This window comes from Fusarium vanettenii, assembly GCF_000151355.1.
Source record: "Fusarium vanettenii 77-13-4 chromosome 17 genomic scaffold NECHAsca_74_chr17_3_0, whole genome shotgun sequence".
In the NCBI taxonomy this organism is placed as follows: domain Eukaryota; kingdom Fungi; phylum Ascomycota; class Sordariomycetes; order Hypocreales; family Nectriaceae; genus Fusarium; species Fusarium vanettenii.
Window position 1 is genome coordinate 67925 of NW_003315815.1, and position 21835 is coordinate 89759.

Below are 21835 nucleotides of genomic sequence, written 5' to 3' on the forward strand. Positions count from 1 at the left end.
GGTAGCTGTTTCGTCTGGGAGAACAGGCAGACAGCGAAGAGTCAGATCAGGAGATGGGTCTTATGGTAGCAAGTGAGGTGACTGGCCAAAGCCCCTTCAGCAGCATCGAATAGCAAGAATATGGACATTCGAGAGTTAGAGACTATAATGAATATGATACGAAAGAGCCCCCACTTAATTATCAAATACGGAGTGTAACGATGGGAATCCATGGGTACCTGATTTCCCCGATTGTTCAGGAGATACCCGTATCACGCATGCTGTATGTGTCGAAACGGTGGTAAAGGAAGAGAAGTATTTTACATCATTGGCGCGGGCCCTATTATCTATGAAAAACGTCGACTGAGCTATTGACATTTTTTTACTATGTAGATGTTGTGTGTGATGAGCGGATAGCTGAGCTGGAGCGCCACCCTGTTCTCAAAGATTGGGCAGTGTGTCTGATGACAAGTCTATAGGCTATGCTTTCATGCTACAAGGTGGCTTCCAATCATTTTACTGATGCGGTAACCAAAAATCCATCAGGTTGTACCTATTCACTGCGATGCTGCTGCTGGTCTCGCCTCTGACAAGCTCCCCTCAGTGTAAATTGAGCACCGAACTCATTATCATTTCAATACAGTGCGATGTTCCCACATCCAGTTTCAGAGGTAGCAAGAGTTTCGAACTTTGATGCTCTCGCCACATCAGCTTCCTGGACCATTTTCGCAGTGACAATCCAAGACTCAGCCCGAGGCACTGATCATACCATACAAAGGAATATTGCAATATTCAACCCAAACCCAAGCGTGGACATACCTAGCGAAACACGGAGCCGAGGTCCTGCCCAGCCCCTAAAGTCTGGTGCTTCGTCGAGGGGTGGTGATGATATGCCCGTAGTTCTGCCTGGCATTGGGGGTATATCATGAGGGTTTGGCGGAGTAGGGTGGATATTAATGGACAAATTATAATGTCCAGGGACGTCTAAACTTAATAAGTGTGGTGGATAACTCCCTGGAATACGTTGCCCTTTTCCCGACGTTGTCTTCCCTCGAGCCTTGCGCCCTGAATAGTTAAAGCCATGTGGGAAAGAAATCTTCGCCGCGGACGGAGCTCCAACCGACATGACTACATGGGCTTTTTTCTATTATGTATAATGGCCCTAGAGTCTGTGTTGGTGTGCATTCGCTATAGGAAGTGCTGAGGAGTGTGTCCGCTCGGGGGAGGATAACTATAGTCATAGTTAACTCCTGCCAACTGGCAATAACTTGGGACAACCGAGGAACAACAAGGTGGCTCTAGATATCGATAGTTCCGAGATAGCGGGTTGGTTTAGTGCACCTATCACAATGGAGATCGCTGCCCCTTGCACGACTGGCCTTGGGCCCGGCTGAGAGCAGAGGCAGGCACCTGAGCGGCACCAAAGGAAGAAACATCTCAACGTCGGCATATTGGCCCCTGGAAGTGTATGTAATTACTGAAAGCCAATGGAAAGACTCTAAATAGCGAGGCTTGACTTTGTCCTGTCAAGTCTCATACTTCGTCTGTGGCGGTCATGAGATTCAGGCACAGCAAGTGGCCTCTTTCTATGTCATAAGGCTGTTACATAATACCTTAGGGATCACTTTGAAGGAGACTTACTAGTAGAGTCCCTTATCTTTCTTGCTCCACGGGGTGGGAATTCCGGTGTGGGATGCTTGCTTGGCAAAGTCCAATGCTAGAGACTTATCATACTCACGAGGCGCTAAAATCGAGCAGCCATGGAGCTGCTGCACTTTTCGCACTACGTACACCTGTGGCGAGAATGAGGTTGCTGAGTAGGACGATCTTGCCGCCGATCGGCCCGTGGCTGCGTCTCCCGAATACAGTACGCACGATGTGTCCAGTTCTGTCGCTGTCGCCCCTAAAGAGCGTTGTCTAGGGGAACAAACCACATCTGCCCCAGATAGAGGAATCGACAATTGCCTCGCCGTGCTCTATATAAGGCCAGTTCTTCCACTCGTTGGCACACGCCGTATTTTCCAGGGCACCGCAATTTTGAGTAGCCGATATTTGTCTGGTATAATTGACGTCTTTCCACCGTGGTGTCTAATCGCTGAGACGGCTATACTCGCTCCTGAACCCTTGGATGTTCCGCAGATCATCGACCCTCATCAGGAGGTGAAGCATTGGCTCCCTTCACGCAAACACCAGACCAATGGGGCCATCGATCATCTCTCAACGGCCACAATAATTATCATGCATTGGATTATAAATTCTCCTTTCAAGGTTACGTCTACCAACAAAATCGCCCTATATAAATAGGTAGACTGAGGCCCCAGATGTATTCGGTCACCATCCTACCCTGCAACACGAGGTAAATCTTTTGTCTGCTACTACCGTGGCTATGATCATTCATTAGCTTCACCTGGCGCGTTTTCGTTCTAATTGGCCTGACTATGTCTCTCGGACTCTTCATTAAAGTAAGAAAAAAAAAAAAGAATATCGCGTCCCTGATGATCACAGGTCTTTATCGCTGAGGACACCTGGGAATCGCCATCCAGTCGATGAGGCTGTGTTGTTTGACACCTCTTGGAACCGTTCACGTTGAATCATCAGTACTTGATGGCATGGCATGGAGTAAGGAGATCAAAGGCGAAAATGCTAAGAAGATGGATAAGACAAGAGGTTATGCAATTGTTAAACGAGGTGATCAAGGAGCAACCGCCATGGTCAAGGAACAAAGAGGAAACCGCGAGACTCCACCAATGGGGAAAGCGAATGACTCGTCGGTGGAGATGCTGTAATGAACCAGGACTTGAGGATTATGTTGTCGTGGAAGATGGTATTCTTGTATTCGGGGGCTGCATCGAGGCGTGCCAAATCATCGGGAAAGACCTTGCCAAAGAAGAGTTTGTCGAGAAAATCGCTGTTGATCTGGGAAGATTCTGGCAGGAGGGACGATCTTGTTGTGGCAGAGGGATCTGGAAGATCCTGTTGCTGTCCGGTAGACCCCTGTCGCAAAGAGCGTTGCCATTGAGGGTATCACAGAGCAGGCAATTAGTCTGGGTCTAAATAGCCGGACTCGCGGGAACTACGACAGGGCTTAGAGGGAGCTTGTACAAAAGAGTAAGTAGGTTCACATCACAATCTTTAGTTGCGGTATGACCGGCCCTGCACACGCCGTTGCGTTGGCTACAGCCAGTGATGATTAAGGACGGTAGTTGTCTAACAGCAGCTGGGAGGCATGACGGAGACTTCAATACATGCCTTTCGTCGTTGGTCACGCACCGTAGACAAGGAGGCATATTCCCGGAGTCAAGAAGACTGCCATGATCCCGCTGCAAGAAGGCTCAATGGAGAGGACCCGACTGAGATGGAGCTGGCCGAGATTAAAGTGAGAGAAATCGTGGACACGTCACGTTCAATGCGGCAACAGTATCACAAGCGTGGATGAGCGTTCTATGTGTATAGTCGGTTCCGTCTCGCCCAAGGGCTGCTAAAGCTGTGCCTAGTGACTCGGCTGACATATCCTACTCGTTGATTGCCTTGAGCCTCTGCCGTCTGGGCGTCAAGATTGACAAGGGCGTCTGGGGTGCCGAGGTCAGAGGCGTGAGCTTCGCGGTCGCGTGTATTCGATCCGGTCGACCTTGAGATATGTAGTGTGGAGGGTCGCTACTGGCGGTGACGGTGGCGAGAATTGGGCGTAGTTCGAGGGCCGAGCAAAATGGGGTTCGCGGCAACGTCGCTAGAGGGCTAGACAAGCTCAAGCAGTACCTAGTTATAGATTGGGAGGAGAAAATGAAAGGTCGCGGGCAATACTGCCAATGTGTAGGGGGATGATGGGTCACGTGGGCGCCCCTGAAGCTTGCATTTGCCCTCTTGGTGTATGGCGATGCCAGCATACTTGATTCAAGGTTAAACTACCGTACTCTGTATGTAAGCTTAAACTCAAGCTTATTATTATGGCTCGGCGGTCTACCGTCGCTCGAAACACCTGATCAATGAAGCTGATATGGTGAGCCCCTCACCCGTTGGGAGTTTTGGGGCCACTGTGCGTCCTCCATGATCAACCAGAATGGCTGAGACGTACTGTCGTATCGTGACTATAGCTACGCTGGGATTTGCCATATTTTGATCTCGCGTTAGCTGGGCGCCTTGGATCATCCAAGCCCCCATACCGTCTGATTCTTGGCCAAGCCATGCCGCTTCTTTGCATGTAGAAAGATGCCTGGTGAACTTGGCCGAAATGCCGTGTCTTTGGCAGCAAAGACAGCTATGCTTTGCATTTGCATCGTCATGATCTGAATGTCACCGAGTATCTCAGCTTAGCTTGCCCAAGGGCTCAGCTCTTACAGTTGTGCACATCACCTCAAGCTAGAACATGATTGAGGACGGAGTGAAGTATCCCGAACCAAAGAGGACGCATATCTGGTGCGCACACATTAGGGGCTGCGCTGAAGCATAGTGGGTGGTATGTGCGCTGTAGCGTATCCGATGAATCGATGGCGGACGGGCAGAGATCTACCAAGATGATCCTATCGCATTGACTTAATTACTCCTTCTTCTTTATACTTCACGTGGGGTTACTTAAGTATCAATTAGGGAAGATGATTCAATCTGTAGGTTTTCGAATGGCAACTCCAACGCATTCATCTGTTCCATGATGATCGTACCTATCTCGGTTTTCAAGTCGGTAACAGTGTCGGCCATCGGGGTCAGCATCGGAGCGGTAGACGTAGAGACAATGGCCGAAGAGGAAGCTTGGCGTCTGTTCTAACATAGGCGGCGGCGAGGGCTATAGTTAATGGCTCTCCAGTCGTTGTTGCCATGTGGTAATCGACGACATGATGTTGGCGGATGAGCAAGTTCATTCGAATGGTCTGTGACAAACATGAGGACAAAGCCATGTTCAGGTAGCTTCTGGCATGTTCAGCTCCTTGTTCACATTTCTTCTCAGCATCGTAATATTATCTCGCCCTTCCAGCCCCGTCTTTGATGATTAGGAGCGTCACTGCACTTGCTGTTCTACCTTTGCCGGCGACACTCCGACGTTGCGCTGCGATGCGCAGCCCGTCATCAATTAATAGCCCTTTTCACCGGGCCATGGTACTGAATCCCCTTCGCCCACCTGGGGGACTAGGGTTATCAAAGACGCAACGAATTCCCTCTTGGAACGAGACAAAATGAAGTTGATTGTTGGCTGCTCTGGGCTGTAACAGACCTCGAGCGTTTTCATGGTTGCGTCGCTTAAGATGACGTTTCCCGAGACTGCTCACTGGCCCATCCTTGTTCACAGCACGGCATCATTGATGATTTCGGTTAAGAAAGGGAAGAAGCAAGCTAAAACAAGAGTCGCCGATTGGTCGCTATGGGTCAGTCTTGGGGTTTGGACGATCAACAGTCCCAATTGCCCAATATGCACGCAAAGTTCATGTTTCTTCCAGCTTGACCTCGAATGGCCTCGACTTGCTTAAATGCGTTTCGTGTGGTTCCGCACAGCCGCCAATATTGTTTCATTCGACAACCTGTTTCTCGTACTCATAACCAATTCGGGGCTTTGATCCTTGCAATTACGACAGAGGAAGTCTGAGCATATGGGCCCTCAGGCTCATCGTTTTGTACAGGTTCAGCTTTCCAATAAGATCTTTTTCCTTCTAATTTCGACCGGAGAAGCTTCTGACCATGCAGGCGGCTCACAACCTATCTTGATACTCCCTGATCTTTGCCTCTTTGGTTGTGGCCAAGTCTAGCAAAGTTAGTCCCGACACTTTCATGACACTCGACCTGTTGATACGACGTGACTTTGAACTCTGAAATTCTCTATTGCATTGAAATATGCTCCATGAAATCTGCCTGTGTTAATACCAATGCTGGATTTCTTCTCAAAACCGACGTAATCTGCTCGAGGACGCAACCTTCGCAGTCACCCCGAGACTTCATAGAGCACTCCGCTATTGCACGAGGTTGTGATTATGCCCGTGCTTCCTTAAAAGAATTATATGAGCAACCGCCTGTACGATGTATGTCACACCTTGACGTTCCAAGCTTCATCTTCGGCAAGAAGATATCACCTCACCTACAAAAGATCTTGTCGCCTTTTGTCCATATTACGATACGATGGGGTGCTCGTAGCATGCCCATCGGGAGAACTATTTTTTTGCAAATTGACTAGCTCGAGTTTCCCACACGGCTTCATCTCTTAATATCGGTCTCTCATCATCGGCATATGACGCTCGCCACCGGACCAGTGCCAAGTCTCATTATTCAGTGTGGAATTGATCGACAAGTTACCAAAAAGCCGGCGATTGGATCGCAACAGTATTCTAGACTATGTTGTCAATAACGGTCATCCGAATTAATCATCCTCAAAGCCATACACATCTTCAATGATTTACTTCCACGCGCCCTTGGCTTGATGAGCACGGCAACCCGTTTACAAAGACTTCTCTCCTCCCATCGAGAGAAAGGAAGCCCCGCCATCACCATGGTCTCCATTAGTCTGATTAATACGACGCCGATCAAGATGGCGTCAGCCTATCATTGTCAGAAAGTGCAGCTCTCTGCGTCTTCGAATCGCTGCCAAGTAGATAGTTGAGCTTGGTGGGCTTGGACTTCTGCTGCGCATCGGCTGAATACCGAGTCTAGGCTGAGCTTACTCAACGGAAGGGCTCAACCATCCGGCCATAACTCTCACTTGGCTTTGACTCAGCCCGATGTGTTCGGTATCTTATTGCCCATCTATCAGGAGGCCTCAATTTCATAAAGAATCACACCAAGTAACAGCCTACCCGTCTAGTCTCGGCGCTAGGTCAAGTACTTCAGGAACTTTAGCTTATACTTGTATGAAATCGCGCACGCTATCATTCGTGCACTTAGATGGCGAAGTAGAGATTGTGTTTTACGATGTCCACGTTCACCAGAACCGGATCATGCCCCATCGACGTCAAACCCCCATCATATTACAATAGGCCAAACAGCGTCTATCACTCCATAACCGCAACAACCACGGTCACAGAGACATATTTGGCTCTCAACGGGAACAAGAGCAAGCTCCAAGCCCCAACCTCAGCCGTGTACATGCGGCCCTCTCCCACGGTATCAAACACGCAACCCTCATCGTCAGATCTTTTCTTCCTGAATCTTCACCATCAGTTCAAGACACTGGGAAAGTCCAGCGTCGAAAATACGGCTGAGGCCCTCGGGGTCTAGGGATCGCAGGTCTCGCCTCAGAAATAGGATTTTTTGATTCTCTTTCTCGGTATTAATCTCGTTCTTGCATAGGCTGATGAACCTTGGGAGTAAATTGATGTAGCATTGTGTTGTTTTCCGTGCATTAGTTTGTTGATTGAGCCCTTTTTGCTTCATCTGCAGATTCTTTTCGGCGCTGTCCCTTTTCTTGACTGTCTCACTGAGGGCACGTCCGGTGTCTTCAATGGACTTATTCATTGACACCCGCATGTTCTCGCTCAAATTCATGGCGAAACGTTTCATCTTGGTTAGGTCGGTCTCTTCAATGAGAACTTGTTGAATGGCGTCGTCTCGTTGCTTGCTGACGATGCCTATGGCTTTTTCTGCGTTGGCGATCATGATGTCTAGGGATGTGCAAGCTTGTCTTTCATTGCGTAGTTCATTCTCATAGTTTTCGAGGCGCGAATGAGCTGCTTCGAGGCGAAGAATTGATTCCTCCAACGCTTCCTAAATCAAGGGGAATCAGGTTTGGTGACTACTAAACGGGTTACTAAATTTGGAGAACTCACATCGTCCTTTGCGTTTCTAGACTCGCCGACGGAGGTGCCGGTATTATTTGTGTCAGGAACATCAACGGGGTTGACGAGGTCCATGTCCAGATCCAGGTCCAGATTCATGTCCATACTAGGATCCGGCTCGGGGTCACGGTCTACTTCCGTGTGTGCGACAGGGTCTGGGTCTGGGCCTGGGTCTGCGTCTAGGACTGGATCCGGATCCGTCGCGCGTCCCGAGCTTCGTACATGCTCTTGATAAACATGTCCACGTTGAGCTTTGGTGTTTGCCTTCCTGCTTTGCTTGATAGGACGTCCCTCGCCAGTAGACGAAATGCTGGTTCTTAGTGTTCGCTTCTGGAAAGACGCCGGCTGGAGACGAGTGATAGGTGGTTCCTCTGTACCTATCATGTCGCCATTTTGGCCATTGCCGGAGGCTTCTGGTGAGTCATTACGTGGCGTCTTCCTGGATCGGGTAGACACCGTAGATCTTCTCCTCTCCTGATCGGTCGCCTTGACTCAATCCCATACATCAGCACAGATCTTGTGTGTGATCTGCCTGTCTCTAGACTCGCGAATTTCTGTCATGAGCCGTTCAGTTAATTCGGATCTGGTAATCGAAGATGGGCCTAAGTAGACTCTCTCAACCGCCAAAGCAAGCTTTTCGGCTGCACTTTCGCCCCATCTCTCGGGAGTGAGTCCTTGGACAAGCTCCCAAGGCCAACGGCCGCATGCCTTGTGAATTCGAACTAGATGGCCACAGCTTCTGTCGTCGGACTGGTTGTATGGCTCCGGCACAAGAGCTCGATAGGACCGAGAAGAGGCAGTGGTGGGCATTGCTAACGTTGCGTTGCAGGCTGGGCGATCGGTACAGGACGAGATTTAGCAGTACGGAAGGATCGTGAGGTCGGTTATTGTTCATTTCTGTGCTGCCAGCTCCATTTGAGCGTGATCAGTTCTGAACAGTTGAGCAGAAATCTAGATGCTTGACAGAGCTCCACAAGATTGTCACGTCACGGCAATGAAGAAGTCTTATCTTATCTAGCGGGCGATCGGTGGATCTAATTTCCGGTGGGTCATCTCCGGCAGGCAATCGGCGGATGGAACTTCCGGCTCGCCAATCTGAACTACGACAATTCGGATCCAACCGAAGGGTTGCTATTCATCAATCATGGCGCCGATGGATCTTGATAACGGGTCTGAGACTGACTCAGAATCTGGGGTAGGATCCGCAGAATCTGACTCGCAGTACCTCATGTATCGCAACATTCTGCAATCCAAGACCGACCACCCTCGTAGTCAGTGGATTGTCTGCCAAATGATTCGAGATCATCTTCTTTTCATCCAGTCCAATCCATCTGACCAACTCTTTCAACGCTACGATAGGCTCATGCGTAACGAGTCTTGTCAATATCGATCAACAATCGCAAATCTTTCGCCGTCCCCAGTCGCTGACGAGGAGAAGCGCTGGCACCAATTTTACATGCGCGCTGCTGCTACTGCTACTGTTACCCAACGTCATTCCACCAGCCAAGATAATAACAATACTCGTCCTGTACCCGATCATGCGTCGGATAAGCGATGGGCCACCAAAGTCGCTAAGCAGACCAAAGCCTGGCTCCGTAACAATCCTCTCAAAAAAGACACCGAAACTCATCGGCACGCCCCCGCGCAGCAGATTGTCAACTTCCTGACATACGGTCATATGCCCAGCTCAGAAGAGGCAGCCTACTGTAGCACCGACGAAGCCAGGGAACTTGTTATCGCTGGTGATAAAATTCTCATCACAAAAGATCAGCAACCAATCAACTGGGGTGGTCGCCCGATCGAAGCCCTTTTCAGGAAATGGTACACGCCCTGTGATCTTACCTGTGAAACCGAGGTAATCATTCCTCAACGACCCATATCGAGCCGCATGAGGGTCAAGAAGACGATACGCGATGTCTCACGCAAGTTCTTGGATAACCATCTGCCAACTGAGTAGTGGAACGTCCTCGATCTGCACAACCCGATACCTCCACGCTCCCCATCTTTTCTAGATTCTCCGAATTGTCAGCTTCTGCACTCCCTTCTAGAGGCAATGCACAACGACCCAGCCAGAAGGCTTCCTGCTACCCACGACTTTCTACTCAGTGAGGGTGGGAATCATACTATTGCGCATGTCGACAGTCATGGCTTTGGAGCCTTTATTACCGTTCACGAGGGCCTTTACGGCTTTGGTTGGGTTGCTGTCAAGAATGCTCGGGACCGGACACTTTGGGAACAAGACCCCCTCTCATTAGATGTTGCAAAAATGGCACGTTATGTGATACTCCGCCCCGGTCAAACTGCCTATTTCCCATCCGGCACAATCCACTTTGTTTTCCGTCTTGTTGACGAACCAACATTGGCAGTTTCAGGCGACGCCCTCGCATGGTCCTGCATTCTCCAGTGACTGCACGTCTTGAGGAGACAGGAGCTTGACCAGTCAGAGGCAAATAGTGATGTCACCGAAAAGTCTGTCAAGAAGTGGACTTCAACCTTGAGGAAACTTGTGAACCAGTGTATCAATCTAAGCAAGACAGATGACACACAGGACCATCTGCAGCTCATTGGGGGGGTAGAAAAGGCACAGAATATTGTTGAGACTATTGATGTAAGTATTGAGTCATGTGCATGTGTTTGGTGCTGACGGTGAAGGTGAATAGAATTGGAAATCTTTTGATCCTGACGCGTGACGACATAATGCGGGACTTGCGTCGCATGGGAGGAAACACCTGAGCTATAGGCTCTATCGCATAGGAAGAAAAAATTCCCCAGGATTTGCAAAGCCAAGGGGAATACTTGTAATCAAAGATGGGGGGAGAATTCGAGTGAGCGCCTGGACGAACAAGAATAGGGACAGTGGAACTTTGGCGAGATCAGATCAATTAGATCTTAAAAGCATCACCTCGGCGGCTTGCCAAGCTTTGGTTGGCACATATCAACCTTGAACACAATGATCAGGTTTATGAGCTAGAGCTCCTGGTGAGCTAGTGGTCATGAGTTTGAGGCCTTTGACAGGGAACAAATCAAGCATGACCCAAATACCAACACTTTCCAGTAAAGATAAGTCAGATATATGGTGAAAGTTTTCCATAAATAGATTGCTTGTTCTAATTCAATAAAAGCTCTATGTCGCATATACAAAGAGTTGTTAGCTGTGTGTAAAGGTACTCATAAGTGCCAAAGGCCCCTCGCAAATGACTTACGTGAGATCCATTCACAAATTGTAAATAGGAAAACTGTGGTGTCATTAGACCTATATTTGGTTTATTAAGATATTACATGTACGTAGAACTCATTCCACCTCATATTGCGGCCCTGCGTAAGAAATGTTGTCTTGTGAAGTAGAGGCAATCAAGGGGCACCTTGACTGAGTACGTAGACGAGTACAAAGTAGAGCTACCCTGCACCAACCGTGTTGCATTATACACAAATACTCACCTCTAAATCTTTCCACCAACATTACAGTGCCTTATTCTTTTCCCGGCCTCCGTGGCTTCGCTCCACCGTCGCCTGAAGCCGCGCCGACGCTGGTCCGGAAAGGTGGGGCCGCCGTCCCCGTCCCGTCTCGGCATAGCAGTCTGACAGCGCCGCATCGCACAATGTCCAGCCGCAGTTTGAAGAGTTTTGGATTTAACTAAGTGGATAATTAGGTGAGAAATGAATTTTGGTCTGCCCATCCATGACGTTGGCGGTGCGAGATAAGATCGCCCTTGAAAGACAGTGTATTGGAAGTGGAGCACACCTATCAGTATTCTTACGTTTTCTGTCAATTTGGCAGTTATGAGATAAAAAGGATATTCTATAGATTGAAAGGGGAGAATTTTATTGTATATAGTCTACTAATTCTGTTTGAGCTATTTGAGAAGCACCTACGTAAGCTTGATGCACTGCTGTTAAACACCACCCATCACATCTTTTACTTCAGCAAGGACAGTGATGCCGAAAGATGATCGATTTCTCACAAAGATGGAGTTGAAAGCGTTAGTACCATATGGTACCAGTTGGTTTCTAAGAAAATTTCCGGTTGGCTCTGAGTACGGCGGACAACCCATCTTCAAGCCCATAGATGCTCAGTCGGCCACGGCTACAATCAGGTCTCCCAACCTTGCTCGTCTGAGCCCGGGTTCGGAACGTCAGTTTTATGGATTATGAATAATTCTTATTACTTGGTTAGCAAACCCGGTCCCTCTCTACGTTGGCCTAGCTGCCTGAATCCTTCACGGCTCCGCTCGGTTGGCTGTGTTGTTATACTTTAAGCCAGCATAGCTCAAACGGTCCGCAATAAGCAGATTCGAGCCTTTATCTTACTCCTAACAACGGTGAAATTAACACACTTCAAGATGAAGGCGGAAAAACCAATGTGGAACAACAAGTCAGACATTTGGGGTTTTCTCACTGTAAGCTTTTCGCCTCGACGGCATCGGTTCACATCAAACCAAGGCTCTACTGCCAAAGCGCAATAGCAGGTGATGAATTAAAATGCCAGTGAGCCACAAAATAAGCATGGAAGCCTAAAAGACCTGAAAGAGAAATCATGTCGCGTAGCCCTAAGCGACAAGTAGACCATGAAACCAGGAACGCCCCAGCTGGGAGGTCCCTGGCCCTGCGACACAAGCTCCAGTGAGTGACGACTTTGAACCATGGCGCTAGGAAGGGACATAAGAAGTTAGAGTGGCTTGTTTGTTGAACTATACCGTAATGTTGTTACATTCCAAGTCTGTCCTCCTATCAACCTGCGATGGCCGGAAGGTGTGCCACACTTCTTGACTCGTTTATCACTCCTCGGCTACGGTGGTCCACTGTAGGAACTCAACTAGCCTTGTTGTCAGTCTGTGAGACGAATGGTTGTTATGATTGGCCATTAGGTCACTTGCAATGTCCAGAATCGGTCAGATATCGACTCCTTGACTGGCCATGACGATCGCCATATTCATACTCCACGTCACATCTTGTAACTCTTCGTGCTCAAAGTCTTCTCGCCCTCGTGCTACCTGACAATCTTTGGAGACAGCTGTGTACCTTACTTTACTCTGTTCAATGCCTGCGATTATTAATCCTCCGAGACCCATCCTTTGACGATCACTACCATGGCCCAACTTCGACAGCCTCAATCAGCCACTGTTGCAATCTGCAGCAACATAATGTCCTCCCAATTCACCTACGCCTATGAGAAGCAACCTCGCTTTCGTCGACTTGATTGCTATCAGCTGTGCTTCGAGATTGGCGTCAAGCACACTCCCAATTACCCGCCTCGAGATCGATGGTGACGTACCTGATGACGCGTGCTCTTTCAAGCACACTACAGACAATTGGCGACCTCGTCACTTCATCTGAGCTTGCCAAGGATTATGACGGAGTGGGGATCCTATGGAACGGACTCTGGGTGCAATAGCATCTTACAACCCGTGACCTGAAGAAGGCTATGCTAGATGGCAAGGATAGCGGCCTCATTGCATATATACAGATGGCACAAGACCGGCACGACAGAACAGACCAATGCCACAAATTCATCGCCCGGACACGCTCGCGCTTCGTATTACCTGCTGATCAATATTCATCCCACCTACCGCCGTTGGCTATGTCATTTTTGGGTATATAATCATCGAACCCAAAGCTATCAATTGGCTTCGTGTCTTGCGACCCGGAAAGACTCGATCCTGACGATCAATACAACTAATCTGACCAATCTTTCTCCATCATATACGGCGTGCTCCGTTTGATCTTCTCTCGTGCGTTTCCCTTCTCTGCATCTTCGCATTCGTCCGCTGTTGGACGCGTGCCTCCATGCCAGTGTTGGGCCACATCTGTCCCCGTTCTTATCCATCTGTCTCATCGATCCCGTCAAGACTACAAATTGGATGTTTGTAGCAAGCTTGGAATCCTACGTACCCCATTTGAAACTCTAGTCAAGGCCACTTTAGCAACGGGCCGATGCTCCATGACACTAGGGGGCACCACTGGGTTCAGGTCTTACGTAGCGTCACTCTCTGATTGGTCGAGCGCAGCCCCCTTTATGGGCTGCTCGGTGATAAATAAAGCTGGGTTGGTGTGGCTTCCTTTGTGAAAAACTTATCTGTCCTCTTTTGTATGCTCAGTCGGTGCAATAAACCCGCATCTACAACGCCCAGCACCGATGCACCATGTTGGGTCCCCGGCCCACACCACCAGTAGTCCAGAGAGATGGGTTCCAGCTCCGTCAAGGGCACTTCACCCGCATAAATGGAGACATTGGTCGGGTTAGCGGATCCCGTTTGAAGGAGCTCTTTGACCCCAGTTCTCTGCAACTCGAACAAGATCGGATCGAGGCGGAACGGACGGCCCAACAACTGTTCACCAAGAAGTTTTTCTCGGCACAGCTCAGTCATTACGGCCTAAGGCATCCACGGAATATCAAGAATCCCAACTCTGGACACTTCCGCGAGCTGCTCCGAGAGGCGGTATTGAATGGAAAGGTGCGTGATCCAATACATAGTATATTAGACGTGAACTTCAAAGTAGAACTGATGCCTTTTGATCACATGTAGTGTGACCAGGTGCCAGAGCGGGTGACCAATCTCAAACACGCCATGGAGCTTGAACTAGAACCCATTCACCAGCAATGGGTAATCGACGTCGAGGCATGGGAGGCGACAAAACGGCAAGAGGAAGAAGAGGCTCTTCACAACAAAAGTCCAGGTGAAAAGGCAAATATCGATGTAAACTGGTTCATGGACTACTACTTTCTGACCAACGGAAAACCTGATCGAACCAAGACATCGGAACCTCTGGCACTCCACGGCTACAGCGACTTAGGGCGAAACATTTGTGCTTTAGTTGACAGAGTTCCCGGCCTGGCATGGGCCAGAAGCGGCACTCGGTTCGAAACCACCCTGTGCATTGGCTGGGGCCACAAGGCGGTACAGGCTCTGGCCGAGAAGCTTACCGCTGAAGCATGGGCTGCAAGGAGGAAACGGGAAAAGACTGACCGAGAAAACGCCATGAACGCCCACCAGGACTATCTTTCTCAATCAAACCAGGGCGGTTCATCGCGAGACCGTCCGGCCCGTGCCGCCAACCAATCCCCGCAAACCTTGTTTGACTTGGGGCAATGCCGAGGTTCCTACGTCGTCGAATCCAACACGCTGCTCGGGGCATGGGAAGAAATGGTCGAGGAGGTAGGATGCGGCTCTACAGCGACAAGACCACTCTTCACTTTGGACATCCGCGATAGCAAAGTTGCTGGAATCCTGATAGCGGCGGTCGACTTTGGCACCTTTCAGGGGGCCATGATTCTCTCTGATTCCAAAAGGAAGCTGCGTGATCTTCTCCGGTCTGAGGGTGAAACTGATGAATTCTCGGATCGCGATTATGATGGAGAATATGGTACTGAAGACGACGAAGACGAAGAAGACGACGAAGACGATGAAAGTGACATCGCTGACGACGAGGATTGGGAGTCTGACCCACCACGCAAACGTCAGAAGACCACACCATCCGCCTCGCGTCGCATCTTCTTCAGAACTCCAGGCTGTGATGCCGGCGAATATTACTCCGACCCGCAGCCTGGTTACCTGGATTTTTCCAACGATGGGTATGCATCATTTTGTGGCCAATGTTTGCTCGCTGAAGAGGCGGACGTTGATTTGAAAGGGTATAAAGTGTCTGATGTGCCGGCGCCGGCAAAACGAGGTGGAGACTTCGAGTGGCCTCTTTAAAGTGCGTAAGCGCGTCTGTACTGAGAGGGAGGGGAGCTTGACATGTGTTGGAATGGAAAGATTATGACGGAGAAACCACTACGCATGTTGCTTGGCCTCTTGGACAAGTTTCTCAGCGCATAGTCACAGTAGTTGCCTTTTCTCTATTCCGAATCATTAAGATAATGTGGTCAGGGAGACCGGCGTATATTCTTGCCAGACTCATCAGATTCATACACCTTGTCGCAATGAAATGGTGGTCGCTTGCGTCTATAGAGTGACAGGTCCAGTGTACTGTCAAGGAGGAGATGTAACCCATGTGGTCTTTCTGGATGATATCACCGTCATGACCTCGGAGAAACCAGAGTCCTATTGCCTCCACTATCATACTCCCAAAGGACATAAACGCGAGTTCGGTCCTTTCCGGAAGCTCCGTGGTGAAGGACTCGGGCATCGCCGAGTAAGTGGAACCAGACTCCGGCCCCGTGTGGGGCTGTACTTGTTTCATTGCCGGTCTGGCCGGATCTTGTGAACCCTTGACATTGGGCGTCTTCAAGAATGGAGCCCACTGCCAAAAAGTTCATCACTAGCTCATTACTCGGGGATCTTTATCTCGAAGCCATATGACAGGCATGTAATTACCTCAGTGGACGTTCTGTCATACTGATAGGGACCCTGGTACAGGGTAGCCAGAGACCTGCTTGTCAGTAAGGTCAACATGTGTTGAATGAGGTTAACCAGAGTAGAATGCCATAGTCACTTGGAATAACCTAATGTGACAAGAACCAGTCCGATAAACTATTAATCTTGTGATAAAGGCTCAAATGTATACCGGGCAACTGGCAGATAAACGCGTTTCATGAGTTGAGGGAATGAAGTTGATAGATAAGGATAGCCGCTCGCGATCGGAGAGATGATCCCAAGACGGTTAGCCAAGAACAAGTAGGACGTGAGATTCTACTTTGTTATTCCTAATTAAGCGTATCACTCGTTTGGACAATGTAGTCTGCACCACTCGGCCAAGACATTCTCTCACTGCACAAGATCACAGACCCATCATGAGATCGCAACCTCACTTGCTCGCAGATCCATTACGCTCCAAGATACAAGCCCATGCCCCCTTGGTCTCTGCACCGACGAAGCACTCTTGCGCCGCCTTCTTGCCTTGCAACATTGCCAGATCATGGCCTGCGGCTGTCTTGAGGGCTTGTGCGTTGTGAACCTCTCGCTCGACTGTCTTGATGGCTAGACTTCTCTCGTGGAATGTCCGGTCTGCGAAGAGGCTTTGGAGGCTCACATCTCCGGGTGTGTTTGTTGTGGAGCCGTACTTGGCACCAGTGTGCCATTCGGAGTATGGTGTGCCATGTGGTCCCCAGGTCTTCTGACATGGCGCTTGCAGCTAGGGATCCCTGCGAATCAAAGAACTAATCGTCGTTGGAATAATTAATGTGATGGTTGTCGATCGAATGGTTTCCCGGCTCATCCGCTATTCATCCAAGATCATCTAGGCCTCCCCCTTAAAACTCGCCAAGTTTATTGTCTTGGTCACCGGTCGACAGCAGCGACAGCGTCCCATTCTTAAGACCCTTTGCTATTGACGAGACGTTTTTTCCCGACAGCCGAAGCATCGGGGACTTCTTAGTATGCTTATCCGGATGCTTGGCCACAGCGTCTTGCAAGACACCATGCTCTTCCAAGAGCAGAGAAAGTTGACGTTTTGCGCTTCAGACACCTCAGTGATACTCCTCAGGGCAGTAATCACCTCAGCACTCGGTTTAGCGGCGACTGTTAGTACAAGGCCAGCGCGTATGTCTGTGGAAGTCAAGAGGGTCCTCGCCATTGCTACGTCAGCTAGAAGATATCCTTAGTCTTCTTCTTCTCGATTCGTCCACGACGGGCGACCGCCCGATCGAAGCGGGGGAGGAGAGTTTGTGCCTGGTGGTAAGTCTGAGCAAGAGTCGGTTTCTGGAAGATCAGGCCGCGGAGGATTGCCTGCTGTTCGGGCTCGGCGTGGGCTTGGAGGACGTGTGCAAGATGGCCAGAGGCCTCGTTTGGAGCCTGGGTTAGTGCGAGATGTATCTATGACCTGGAAAACTGTTATCAAAAATCTTGGGCGCGCAGGTCCGCTGCCGTTCACCAACTTCAAAAGGCCCGGGGTCTGGTTGTGGATAGATATTTGAGAGTGGGTGGGTGATGACGGGGGCTTTCGCCAGATGGGTTGGGGCCTCATGGGCGCAAGGAACGATGGGTTGTGACACCTATGGAATTGAAATTGGCTCTTGATCTATGCTGGAAGGGTCTTCTTTCGTTTTCTCAAAGCTGGCGGGATGGATAAATAGTCTAGTAATACTAGACCGTTATAGCAAAAGCTCAAACCGAAATCCAGTTACGGAGATATTGGTTGGTCAGTTCCCAAGCTGCCGTCTGCAGCGTTGTAAGCTGGTTACCTGGTAACTGCGCTTGCTCGGTCGTCTTTCGATATCTGTCGCTGAGCTTCTGTAGCCACTCTGCGGAAAAGTAGACTACAATAAAGGTGGACGAGTCTGACATTATATTTAGCTTGCCCTTGATATTTTCAAGAATGTTCTTGAGGGACTGGGACATGAGAGAGGTCCGTCGGTTATGTCGGGGCCGGGGAGGGAACAGCCAGGGGAAAAGTTAGGGACTAAGCCTGATAGCTATGGAGGTGACAGTGCAGTAAAAGTTGATGCCCGAGTTGATGAGAAGTTTTAGGATCCCTAATATTATGAAGAACACCATGATACTCTTGACAATCTAGTAGGTAATGAAGACTGGCACGGCAAACCTTTGCTTCAGCACGACGGAGTTTGCACTTAGCCCGTTTAGAAATACGAGCTCTGTCGTCGGAGTTGGCAAGAAGACTTATAGCCATGGAGGCAGGCGGTTTCTGAGACGATAGTTGAGAGGCGTGCAGTGATGCTCTTGCGGGTCGAGTACATGAGTTGGAAAAAGCAAAAGAATGAAAATTGGTAGGTCGCTTTGATTGAACCTGGCTTATCGAAGGTTCCTAAAATACCCAAACACACATATCAGGTTGAAGTCGGCATGGTTGGAAGTCCTTACATCGCGTCACAAAGACAACGGACGACAAGCTCGGTTACAGAAAACTTTCTCATCTCTATAAATTGAAGATTGAGCTACCTCATCACTCGCTATGCTCGATTCCTCTGATATCACCGCACACTCACACGTCAGCTATGATGCACCGGTCGATTATCCCTACTATCCTCAATGGTAAACTTGCTTACGTCGTAACCTAATTTGAACTTCTAGAACGCTCTCTACCTAATTAATTGGCATAAATTAAGTACTCTAGTTTGACTCGATGTCTCATGTTGCCGTTCAAACATGCTGCGCGTTTATTGCGCCTCCACTACACGCAGCAAGCGCCCGAGAATATCTGTTTGAGATGACCTCGTTCCCCGTTGCCTGGACACGACCCCAGACGGTGGGCTGAGTTCTACAGTAGCATAGGTAGGGAGTGATGGACCTGGAAGGATCCTTGTCTTTGTTTTTTTCACGATTGTTCTATCGTATTCTCCCTCTTCATTGCCACTGGTTTTCAATGGCTACGCAAGGCTTCAAAGAGCTATCTAATAACCAACTGGCTGCCTCCTCATTGACACCGATGTCACCTTCAGACCAACTGTTGCTCTGGAAACTGCTTCTGAGCCTGCAAATAGTCCGCGACGAGTGCTTCGGCCTCGTGAATAGGAGGTGATCTATGTGGCTGTCGATGAGCCAATTCTGAAGCGCACTGGTCGTACCGAGGCTGAACCGTCTGTGGAGTGTAGGTTGACATTCAATTTCTGAGCAACATGCTGATCGCATATGATAGCCTCAAATCCCACCCTTGCCACTTCGAGTGGCCGTCAACGTCCTAAAAAGGCCACAGGCCTAGCCGAACAACAGCATCAGACCGCAATCGACGAACAACTCAAGAAGGAGGAAGAGACCCTACGTCAGAAGATCAAAGTAGTAACGAACAAGGTGGAAAAGAGGCACAGCAAATCGTTCAAACTCCGAGAGCGGCGACGGCATATCTGGGAGACTATTGAGGATTATGACAGCTCGGTTATTGTTAACCAGAGACACATCGTCGGACTGAATGGCGGAGATCGAGAACACTCCCTCAAGCGTCTAGAGCGCGTCGATCGAAAGCTGCACGAGACGAATGACGAGGTAGAACGGATTCAGAACGCTCTTGATCTGAATCGTGAAAAAGTGGATGGATTGGTACATGACCATGCTGATCTGCTTGTGCAGCTTGCACGAGTCGAAACGATTCGCCGTGATCGTGTTGTCCCTCACCGAAATCTGTGAGGCCATGGGGGATGGAGTATTAATGGGCTTATGGATGTTGGATTCGGGATCGAAGTTGCTGTTGAGTGTGATTTGCGTTGATAATGGGGATATTGTGGCGGTCTCATGTTGGGTGTTAATGCTTTGTTAAGTATAAGAGTGGAATTTAGTCTAATATATAAAGTTTTAAGATTATTTTATTATTTTATTATTTTATTAATTTTTATTTTTTTAAGAAATTAAAATATCTTAATTAAAATCTTAATAATATTAATAATAAAGCTTTTATACTTAAAGCCTAGGGTCTTAATAAGCTTAGATTAATAAAATTTATTTATATAATTATTAGTACCTTTAATAATAGCTTTATTTATAATAAATAAATTATATTTTAATTAATTAAAAGAATTAAAATTAATCTCTTTTTATAATAGCTTTTTTTTATAATTAACTTTTTAATTATTTTTATAATTTTTAATTACTTAAAGAAATATAAATTATTATTATTATTTTTATAAAAGAATATTTAATTATAATTAATAATATAAATTTTTTTTTAATAATTCTTTTTAATAAAAACCTTTATTTAATTAATTAAAATAATATAATTAATACTTATTAATAAGCCTTTTTAAATAATTAAAATAATTTTATTAAAGAAATTTATACGCTTTATAAAAATATAAAAAATATTATTTAATAAATTATAAGAGGTAATATTATATAAAATTATTTAAAATATTATAATTATCACGGCTATAATATAGGCCAGGCGGGGAAACATAGTAGAAAACACTCTAACTAAGCAAAGGACTAAAGGGACTAAATATTACCCGCATCGGTCTAGGGACTAAATATTAAAGGCATTAATCTTACCTTAGATTAAACCTAAAGAATATTAATCTAGAGATTAATTATAAGTATATAAAACGCATTTATTATACTTTCTTATATAATAACTACCTTAGCTATTAATATAACTTAGTTATACTTAATACCTTTAAGTATATTATTAGATATAATATTATATTAACCTTTAAGGCTATATAATATAATCTAATACTAATATAAACTAATATAATTAATTTATCCCTTAAGAAATATCCTCTTATTATATATTAATAGCTCTTATTTATTAAATTACTTATATTACTTTAAATAATATTAAATATAATAGCTACTTAGGCTATTTCTAATAATAATTATTAATAGGTTTTACCTATTAATTATTTACTTACCTTTATTATATTAATTTAGGCTAACCCTAATAATAATAAAGAAATAAATAATAATAATAAAGAAATTAAATAACTCTATGCCTAGGTTAATACTATAATTACTAAAATAAAAGAACTTAGAGGACTTATTAACTATATAGCTATTACTTAGTAAGCTTAAAATTAATAATACTATAAGAATATCTAAAATATTAATAATATAGCGGTTATTATTATAAAAAGTAAAGATATTAGAGAAATCTTAAAACTAAAATAATTAGAGAAATTTAATAATATTATATATAAATTATTAATATTTCTTATATAATTATATATATTTATATTCTATTATTTTACTTAGTTTATTATAATATTTAATAAGGTTTAATATATTACTAAGTATTTTATTAAGTATATTATAGCTTAATTTAAACTTATTATAAAGAAATACCTTATTAAATTACTTAATAAATACTTACCCTAGACTATAAACCTTTATTTTAACTTTAAAGCCTTTAAAGCTATACTTTAATAAGCCTTTAAAATAATAAATAAAAAGGCCTAAGTAAAAAAAGAAATTAAGGTATTTTAATAAACTAGCTTTATATTAGAATATAATATTAAGTATTTCTAGCTTACCTTAAAACTTAATTAAAACTAAGAACCCCTAATATCTTTCTTCTTTAATAAACTTAAGAAAGAGGTATAGGCTAAACTTTATAAGGAAGATTAACTTAATAACCTTATTAATTATATTAGCTATATAATTAAAATTAATAATTAATAATTTTCTTAAAAAAAACTCTAAAACCCCTATAATAATAATAAAGATTATTAAAAACCTTAATTTAATATTAACTAAGGGTAACCTTAATAAATTAATATATCTTATAAA

At 46.4% G+C, this 21835-nt stretch overlaps 5 protein-coding genes across 5 annotated transcripts; 3 read left to right on the top strand and 2 right to left on the bottom strand.

Moving 5' to 3' along the window:
• Positions 1–7080: 7080 nt before the first annotated feature.
• NECHADRAFT_88867 (uncharacterized protein) lies at positions 7081–8537 on the bottom strand (the record flags this gene model as incomplete). The annotated part of the gene is made up of 3 exons (XM_003040241.1): positions 7081–7656; positions 7719–8072; positions 8232–8537. The coding sequence occupies 3 exons, from the start codon at positions 8535–8537 to the stop codon at positions 7081–7083; spliced, it is 1236 nt and encodes a 411-aa protein (XP_003040287.1).
• Positions 8538–8871: 334 nt separating this feature from the next.
• Positions 8872–10134, top strand: NECHADRAFT_88868 (uncharacterized protein; the record flags this gene model as incomplete). Its single annotated transcript, XM_003040227.1, has 2 exons — positions 8872–9582; positions 9778–10134. 2 exons carry the CDS (start codon positions 8872–8874, stop codon positions 10132–10134), a joined length of 1068 nt encoding a protein of 355 aa, XP_003040273.1.
• A 3733-nt stretch (positions 10135–13867) lies between these two features.
• Positions 13868–15421, top strand: NECHADRAFT_88869 (uncharacterized protein; the record flags this gene model as incomplete). The annotated part of the gene is made up of 2 exons (XM_003040228.1): positions 13868–14179; positions 14252–15421. The coding sequence occupies 2 exons, from the start codon at positions 13868–13870 to the stop codon at positions 15419–15421; spliced, it is 1482 nt and encodes a 493-aa protein (XP_003040274.1).
• A 1830-nt stretch (positions 15422–17251) lies between these two features.
• Positions 17252–17950, bottom strand: NECHADRAFT_88870 (uncharacterized protein; the record flags this gene model as incomplete). Its single annotated transcript, XM_003040242.1, has 2 exons — positions 17252–17458; positions 17777–17950. The coding sequence occupies 2 exons, from the start codon at positions 17948–17950 to the stop codon at positions 17252–17254; spliced, it is 381 nt and encodes a 126-aa protein (XP_003040288.1).
• A 796-nt stretch (positions 17951–18746) lies between these two features.
• On the top strand, positions 18747–19744 carry NECHADRAFT_88871 (uncharacterized protein; the record flags this gene model as incomplete). The annotated part of the gene is made up of 3 exons (XM_003040229.1): positions 18747–18869; positions 19136–19211; positions 19260–19744. The coding sequence occupies 3 exons, from the start codon at positions 18747–18749 to the stop codon at positions 19742–19744; spliced, it is 684 nt and encodes a 227-aa protein (XP_003040275.1).
• Between the last annotated feature and the right edge of the window lie 2091 nt (positions 19745–21835).